This window comes from Balaenoptera physalus (assembly GCF_965194825.1).
Source record: "Balaenoptera physalus genome assembly, chromosome: 16".
In the NCBI taxonomy this organism is placed as follows: Eukaryota; Metazoa; Chordata; class Mammalia; order Artiodactyla; family Balaenopteridae; genus Balaenoptera; species Balaenoptera physalus.
Genome location: NC_138898.1, coordinates 83,878,637 through 83,887,237, shown reverse-complemented (window position 1 = coordinate 83,887,237; position 8,601 = coordinate 83,878,637). Strand labels below are relative to the sequence as shown.

General features: G+C 53.8%; 1 protein-coding gene across 1 annotated transcript in view; it reads left to right on the top strand.

Annotated features, from left to right (window-relative positions):
• Window positions 1–598: 598 nt before the first annotated feature.
• The window catches only part of HIP1 (huntingtin interacting protein 1), a 169,913-nt gene continuing 161,910 nt past the window's right edge, over window positions 599–8,601 (top strand). The window contains exon 1 of the mRNA XM_082432304.1: window positions 599–795. Coding sequence (XP_082288430.1) covers window positions 676–795 — 120 coding nt within the window. The 5' untranslated portion in view covers window positions 599–675. The remainder of the gene's footprint in view (window positions 796–8,601) is intronic.

Here is an 8,601-nt window from a genome sequence, read left to right as displayed (position 1 = left end):
GGGAGCTGGGCGGGAGTCGCTACCCATGGCGGCCAGGTCTGCAAAAAGCTGACCCAACCTGCGCAAGCCGGGCCTCGAGGCAGCGCATCTTGGGATTCCGGCCGCCGAGCCGGTCCAACGCGCGCTCTCTCGTCCCTGGCCCGAAAGGAGTAAATAGGCCAGTCCCAAGCGGGCCCGGATTCCCTGCGGGCGGTCCGACTCCCCGCCAGCTTGACACCCACCCACCAAGCCGGGATCTCGCAGCGGCCCCGACACTGGGAGAGCGCTGGTCGCGGGGAAGACTCGGGCGCCGGCAGGGCGGGGAGAGCGGTGCGCGGGGCGTCGGGGGAGACGAGGGCGAGGGCAGGTCAGGACCGCCCCAAGCCCCGCCCCAGGCCCGCCCCCGCCAGGGGAGGCGGGGTCCGGTGACGGACAGGCCTCCGGACCGGTCACGGCGCGCCTCACCGTCCCTAGGGCCCAGCCGGGTAGGGCGAGTCAAGGGGCTCTGGAGAGGGCGGGGGCGGACGGGGAAGCCTCTGGGCGGGGGCGGGGCCTCAGGAGAGTAGCAGTGCTCTCAGCCAATGGGAGGCGGGAGCCGTCCCGTTAGCGCCGGATCCCAGTCGGTAGGGCGGGGCGGGCAGCGCAGTGGGGATCCCGGGGCTGCCGAGGGCCCCTGACTCGGCTCCGCTGGGCGACATGGACCGGATGACTAGCTCCATGAAGCAAGTACCCAACCCCCTGCCAAAGGTGCTGAGCCGACGTGGGGTCGGCGCGGGGATGGAGGCGGCGGAGCGAGAGAGCTTCGAGCGGACTCAGGTGAGGACCGGGGGACCCCGGGTCGCGCATGGCTGGGGCATCCCGAGAGACGCCGTGTCCTGGAGCGGACTTGAAGGGAGTAGGGATCTTGCAGACCCAGGAAAGGACAGAGCAAGGGGGCCGCGAGAGAGGGCATCTGGTGCGCAGGTCAGGGCGGTCAGGGAAGGTCGGGGACCCCGGGGACACCCGGCTGGCCTGGGGAAGAGGGCAGGGCGGCTCCGAGGAGCTGACAGGATCCGTGCGGCGCCTTCTGAGGGGAGCCCACCCCGGCGGGGCAAGGCACGGGTCACAGGGGCGGTGAGAGGGGAAGGAACCCGAGAAGGAGCCGAATGGAAGGCTTGCCCCTAGGCTGGGGAAGCTCACTTGGGGGAGTACTGAGGGTCGCAAGTGTGGCGGCCGAGAGTGGGGCGCTGGGTCGGGGATGTGAAGGGTAGGGAGCCCTTTCCTCCCCTCTCGACAGCTTCAGGGTTGCGCTGACATTCCCCCCACCCCTAGCACCCCCTTCCTTGTGCCTCTTGCTTGGCTCACACCACCCCCAGCTGTCGGTCTCCGAGGGCCCGGCTGAAGGGGTCTGAGCGGTGAGAAGGAATGTGGGAAATGTGATGTGTGGCCGAGTTTGGAAGATGACTGGGGGCTGGAGGAGGGGGCCGGCCCGGGGGCAGGAATTGAGGCTTTTGGACCAGTGGCCCCATGCTGGTCAAGTTGAGCTGCCCTGGGGTGCCCAGAACCCTGAATTAGGGTTTTGGTTTCATCCCCCAAGATGTGCCGGACAACTAACAGGCAGACTGCCCCATTTGTCCAGCCTGAGCAGGGCTGGGGGCCAAAATTCCTCGCTGGCATCAACAAAAAGCCACAATCCATTTTTACCTCAGAGTTTTAATGCCTTGTGTATTGACTGGACTGAATAAAGCTGACATGTTTATGGTGTTCATTGGCTCGTTTGTATGCAAAATCCATTTCCAAGGGCACAGCACCTCTTTTAATCCCAGGGCCAAAACTGTATGGGCACATTTTTTCTTCACTCTTGCTCTCAGAGTGGAACCTTCGAAGATCCAGTGGGACCTCCACTGCCAGAGGCTGGTTCTCCTGCTGTGTTCTGCTCCCCCCCACCCCCAAATACAGTACCGTGTGAGGGAAGGGCTTTGGGGTTGTAGATACAGATGGTGAGGTCCTGACTTGAGTGTTCTATATGGAGAATCTTGCAAAGAATGAAGCTTTTCATCCCAGGGGACTTCCTCCTCTTCTTTTTCCAGGCCCTTCGCAGGTGTGTCTGGGTGATGTAAAGTAGGGAGTGTCCCCTTCCTAGGTCATCATCCTACCCCAGGTGGGATGGGAGAGACGGCTGTTCACTTCTGTCTCTCAGGGCCCAGCTGGGTTTAAGGTTTATTCTCTGACTTTGTGGATTGGACCCCAGAAAAGAAGGAAGCTACCTGTCTGCTGTGGGCATTATGGCCTCAACTAGCTGCCTGGGCACATGAGGGTTCTTGCTCCAGGAAACAGTGTGAATCTTTTTTTTTTTAACGGCAAAGGAAAATAAATGGTAATTCATTCCTTCTAGAGTCTCAAATAAGTAAAAACTGGAGCAATAGAGAAATACACGTAAGACTTTGACCCATTATAGTGAAAGAAATTAGGTTTATGAAAGTTTCTCTAGCTATCCAGGGACAGCCCAATAAGGAGAGTCTAGGTCAGTGTTTGCCAGTATTTTACATTCTATGGAACACTGATAATTGGCCAGATTTGACCTAGTGGCTTGTGTGTGTGTGTGTGTGTGTGTGTGTGTGTGCACGTGCATGTGTGTGTGCATGTGCGCGCGTGCGTGTGTGTGTCTGTGGGTGTGTAGTGTGGAGGGGAGGTAGAATGAATCAGGAAAAGAGAGTTTCTCTATTGTTGAAACTATTAGGGGAGTAGGAGAGTGAAGAAAAGGAAAGAGGATAATCCTAAAACCTCACCTTAGGCTGCAAAAATGTATTTTGTTTAATGACTACCTATGAAATGTATTATGAGATATAAACATGAGTTGGAAAAAAATTTTTTAATGAGTTAAGAGACCATGAGAATTAGCGGCGGTAGAATAATTGTAACTAATTATTGTGTTTGGCACTATTCTAAGTACTTTATTATATTTCCTTCTTTAATCTCAGTAAGGTCCTGTGAGGTGGTATCGATAAGGACCTATGAGGTGGGTATCAGCCACATTTTACCTGGATGAAATTGAGGCACAGAGAAGTTAAATAACTTGCCCAAGGTCACACAGCTGGAATTGATCCCAGCCTTTAACTACTACCTTGTGTGGCCTTAACTACTACCTTGTGTGGCCTCTGAGTACTGGGCAGAGCACTGGCATGGGAGCTAGAAGAGGTTGGAGTTTGATTGCCAGGCACGTGGGTGGGTGGTGTGGCCCCAGGCAAGTTGTCTAACCTTTCTTTTTAATTAATTTATTTATTTATTAATTTATTTATTTTTTGGCTGCATCAGGTCTTAGTTGCAGCACATGGGATCTTCGTTGCGGCGTGCGGGCTTCTCTCTAGTTGTGGCGCGTGGGCTCCAGAGCGCGTGGGCTCTGTAGTTTGCGGCACTCAGGCTTAGTTGCCCCGCAGCATGTGGGATCTTAGTTCCCCGACCAGGGATCGAACCCACGTCCCCTGCATTGGAAGGCGGATTCTTTACCACTGGACCACCAGGGAAGTCCCTGTCTAACCTTTCTAAACCTCAGTTTCCTTGTTGTAAAATAAGGATACTACTTACGTCACAGGTTGATTGTGGGGAATTCAATTAAATAATATGCGTGAAGGCATTTTGTAAACTGAGGAGCACTGTTGCAGTGATGATTGCTGTACTCTGAGGGGGAGAGGGAACCTGAAAAAAAGCCCAAGGGTAAGTACTGGGGCGGGCTGTGATTAACTCTTCAGTAAAAGGACAGAAGTGTTACTAGTTAGTGCAATAATTACTAAGAGTGTGTGCTTAAAGTACAGGCTATGGGGGTGGGAAGGGGGTGGCAAGGGGGTGGGAGCCCTCTGAGGTCTGAACCCCACCCTTCAGCCTGAGCTAGCACTTGCTGGGTGGAGAGGAGGGACAGGGGCATTCCAGGAATGGGGAATGGTCTGGAGATGGGTGTGGATGAGACTTATTGGCTGAGTGGAGACAGGAGCAGAATTGGTCCCTTCCACCTCTGAACGCCTCGCACCTGCTACCTGTCTTGTCCCCATTTCTCTGTGGCCCTCAGTAAACTGTGAGCTTCCTGAGGGCGGGACTGTGTCATGTTGCTCTTGCCTCTGTCCTCACATGCCTGAGGCTCATGTGAGTGGTGAAGTGGCTGTAGTCAAGGGTACAGAGTGACTGGTTGGTCCCACAGGGAGGCCTGGCCTGGATGGGGAACTCAGCTCTGGGCTGCAGGGAACATCTGTAATTACTTGATGTTCTTTCCTAATGGCCCCAAGTTCCCTCCTGGTCCTGCCTTGTCTCTACAGTCTCAGTCGGGAGCCCTGCCCCAGGCCTATCAGGGGACTCTGATTTCTCTGCTTTCCTTCCGGTCAGGCCCGTTCCCCAGCTGCCTGTGCCCTCAGACCCGCCTTGTTTCCCCACCACTGCCAGCCTCTTCCGGGAAGCCTTCCCTCCTCTACTCTCCTGGGATCATCCTCACACTTCACGTGGCCAGTGTCCCTGCCAGAGTGGGGACCCCTGCCCTGCCTGCCTCAGTCCCCATCTGCAACCAGACCCCTGGTGTGTCTCCCACCCAGCCCATCACAAGCAACCTTCAGGCTCTAGGGAAATAAAAAGTAGTTCCCGCCCTCAAAAAAGCTGCAGTAATAATGATACGTTGCCTGGAGTACTTTACAGTTTATAGATCAGGTTTTAGCCATCCTTGGGGTTGCACTGTGGTTGGGTGTTATCACCCTCATTTTATGGATGAGAGCTTGGTAACTTGCCCAGGGCCTCTGGTTGGTGAGTGAAAGGGTCAGGATTCAAACCCAGGACTCCGGGTTCCAGGTCTCAGGCCCACCACACTGTCCTCAAGTCGGGCAAGAGGGCAATTCTGGAATGAATCGGGAGGGTGTCCACTCACAAACAAAATACCCTGTCTGTATTTACTTAGCTGGAAAATGGTTTTCTCTATGGTTTACTTGTTTTTTCAACATCCATTTAGTGAGTACATACCATGAAGGGAACTCAGAGATGAGTAATGTAAAGAGAGTGGCCCCAGAGGAGCTCCGGAGTCAGCAGGGAGGTGGACCGGCCACTGCGGGCCTTCTCTGCACGGGGGACAGAGGACCTGTCGCACCGGCATCCCTGGAGCCATTAGCAAGGCAGGACCTGCTGCATCAGAGCCTGCATTTCAATCAGACACGGAAGTTTGAGCAGCTCTGCTCTGCGGCAGGTGAATGCTGGGATCAGAGGAGAGGATGGGGCTCTGGAAACACAGGGGAAGGAACAAACCCTTAGTCACAATCTCTTGGATGGAACCCACGATGGAGTAAAGGACCTAACCAATCATACAATGGAAAGAGCCAGGAACAGAAACAAATATTTATGCAGGGCCTGCTGGGTCCTAGGAACATGCTAGGGGATTTATAGCCTTTAACCTATTTCATAGCTCAGGCTCAGAGAGGCCAAGTGACTTTTCCAAGGCCACATAGCAAGTAGACAGACAAGCCAGGGCTTCAAAATCAGATGACAAGTCCTCTTCTCCACGTTTAAGTCAGGGGGTGTTTCTGCCATCTCGTTCATGATCTTCAGAAGATGTTCAACCTTCGATTAACCAGCTGAAAAATTTTAGGGTTGGGCTAGAGGGATCAGTGGGTCTCAACCCTGGCTACACAGGAATGGTTTCTAACATAAAAGGTGCTGTACCCCTCCTGTCCCCTGCTTGCTCCCTTAGTTGGTATTGAAAACTAGAAAGGATGCCGAGAGCTTTCTTTGGGTCTGTGATTTTGTCCTCTTCTGGTTTCCTCCCACTGATACTAATGAGAAAAGCCTGCACTTATCACACTTACTCTTGTGCAAGTGTAAGGGCCTTGCACAAATCTCCCCTTTCAAGTCTTACAACAAACTTACAGGTTATAAACCCTATTTTACAGATGAGGCAATTGAGGCTGAGAGGTGTTAATAACCAGCTCAAGGTTCTGAAGTGAGTAAGTGACAGCTGGGACTCAAACCCAGGAAAACTGGCCCCGATTGCCATCCCTGTGGCACTGCCTGGCCCCCTCCAGCTCTCGTCCTCCTTCCTCCCCTAACACTTGGGGTCCCCAAGGCTCTGTCCTCACCCCACTTCTCTTTTTCCTCCTGTCCACTTCCTCTGCCCTCACTTCCATAGGATGGTTTCTGTTCTCACCTCAGTGACGCCGACTCTCTGACTTCCTGGCCTGTGTGACCACTTCCCTTTGGATGTCTGCCCCCTGATAAACCACACATGCCCCAGACTCTACTTGGGCCTCCCCAGCCTGTGAACGCCTGTGCCTGGTCCCCATCAGGCCCATCATCTCCCGGGCATCAGCTCTGAGCCCTCCCCGCCTCTTGCCCTCACAGCCACACTCTGTTCTGTGATGTTTCTCTTGTCCTTCCCTCCTTTGCTTCTCGCTGTCGCTGCCCTTATTTCCTCCTTTGCCTGCATCGTTGTAATCCCATCCTCCCTACCTCCCAAAGCGCCTGATGCCAGATGGATTGTCTCTAAAGCCCAGCACTGCCCGTATAACTCCCTTTTTCCAGGAACCTTTGCTGGCTGCCCAGAGACCCCACATGATGTGGCACCATCATGGTCCCTAGTCCCTGTCGTTTGCAGACCTTAACTTACAGGGCCTCCCTCCACCAGGCAGCCCCTGCCATCTGGTTCAGGTGAGCAGGGTCCCTTAGCTACTGTATGTCCCTCCCATTCATCCACACACACATCTTGGCTTCCCTTCCAGACTGGAAGGTCTTGAGGGCAGGGTCTGGGTTTCAGTGCCCAGTGGGCCCTTGCATGAGGCAGGCACTGGGGCCTGTTTGCCAAACATGTGAACATACAACAGTCGGAGGATCTACAGCAGCCTGGGGGCCGCAGGCAGACCTCCACTTGCAGAGTGCTTTTCCTTTGCACATTTTGGAGAGTCTCCCTCTGTCTCCTTTGATTTCCCCAATGAGCATATCTCACTAAGTGCCTGCCCTGTGTGCCAGGCCTGGGCACCCAGGGTACCATGGAAGTACATGGCCCTCTAGGTTGGAGACTTCACTTAGGAAAGAGCCTGCAGGGGCTGGAAACAGAATTAGGGCTCAAGGTTGACGGTTTGAATTTCCGTCAGGTTCAGAACACTTGATAAACATTCCCAAACTGTGGTCTTGGACTTCCCAGGGCTTCATTCTGCTTCAGGTCAGATCTTTCTGAGCTAGAAGAGGTTACAGGGTAGGGAGAGAAACTGGCCTAGTGTCCCGGGCACCTGGACGTGGCTGATGGCAGTGGCCTGCGTGCAGGTGCTGGAGTTTGCAGCAGGGCATAAGGGAGGTTAGGATGAGTGCAGAGACAGGAAATCTGTCTCTGGCTCTGCCCCTGCATCTCTCATTTCAAAATGAGGAGGCTGGAAAAGATTTCTGAGGGTCCTTCCAGCTCTCAAATATTTCAGCTTATAAAACTCCTGTAAGCAGCCTTTGCCATTAGAATAAGGACACACATTTCTTCTGAGCTCTCAACTGTTCTCTTGAAAGGGGTTTCCAGTTGCCCCCTGTATGTGGAATGGGGCCCAGGTACCAGTGACGTGGGGCTCATGAAAGGATGCTAGTGCACCTTGGGAAGGGATAGGGTGTGTCCGTGTGGTCCAGGAGAGCAGATTCCCAGCCCCACTTGGGCACTGAAAGCATTCCTTGCTTGTGAGGCACTGATGAGGCCCGTTTTATGCTCCCCATGCATGGGCCCACTTATTCCACTACCTCGGGACAAAGTGTGGGAGTGACCTGGGCGGGGCGTAGGGCACAGCTTGGTGCAGTGGTGCCACAGGCCAGCGGCCAGTGCTTCTCCTGCATCCAGAAGGGTTGATGTCCTGGAGAGATGCCCACCTGGAGAGGGAAGTAGTCAGCCCCACCTCCTGGCAGGGTGGGGACTGCTTCCTGTTTTCCTGCCTGGGCAGGCAGGGAGGAGCCCTGTCCCAGGCTGTGGGCAGTACAGTCTGACACTGCGGGGAGAGAGCTGGGGATTGAAGGTTCCTCTGGCTTAGCCCGCGGGAAAGAGAGAAGGGATCTTCTTGGATCTGAAAGGTGGCTGCTGCCACCTCTGCTCTTAGTGCTGGGACACAGCTCAGGAAGCTGGTCGGGCCGTTCAGGAAGCCAGTGTGGCCAGTTGCTTCTGATTTAACAACAGCTACCACCATGTGCAGTTTTTAAAGTACGTTTACACATAACCTCTTTTCAGCCACAGAACAACCGTGCAGGAGGTAATTTTGGTCAGTTCTCAAGTGTGGACACTTGAGGCCCAGAGAGCTCTGTGACTTGCCCAAGAGCGCTCAGGACGTGGCCTGAGGAGCTGAGGCTTGAACCTGGTGGGTCTGATCTCAAATTGTACGCTTTCCTTTCCATACTTCCCTTTAAAACTGAAGCCTGGCCTGGGGCTGGTAACTTAGAAAAGGTACAGAGATTTCTTTTTTTTTCCCCCTAGGTCTTTTCCAAATTGACTTATTTGGACATTTGAAATTCCTCCCAGAAGATTTTTTGCAACACACGTAACTATCGAAGGACCTTTATCCAGAATATGTAAAAAAAACTTAAAAGAAAAAAAAAAGGACAACCTAATAGAAAAACAGGCAGGAGGTGCTTCACAAAAGAGGATAAGCAAATGGCCAGTAA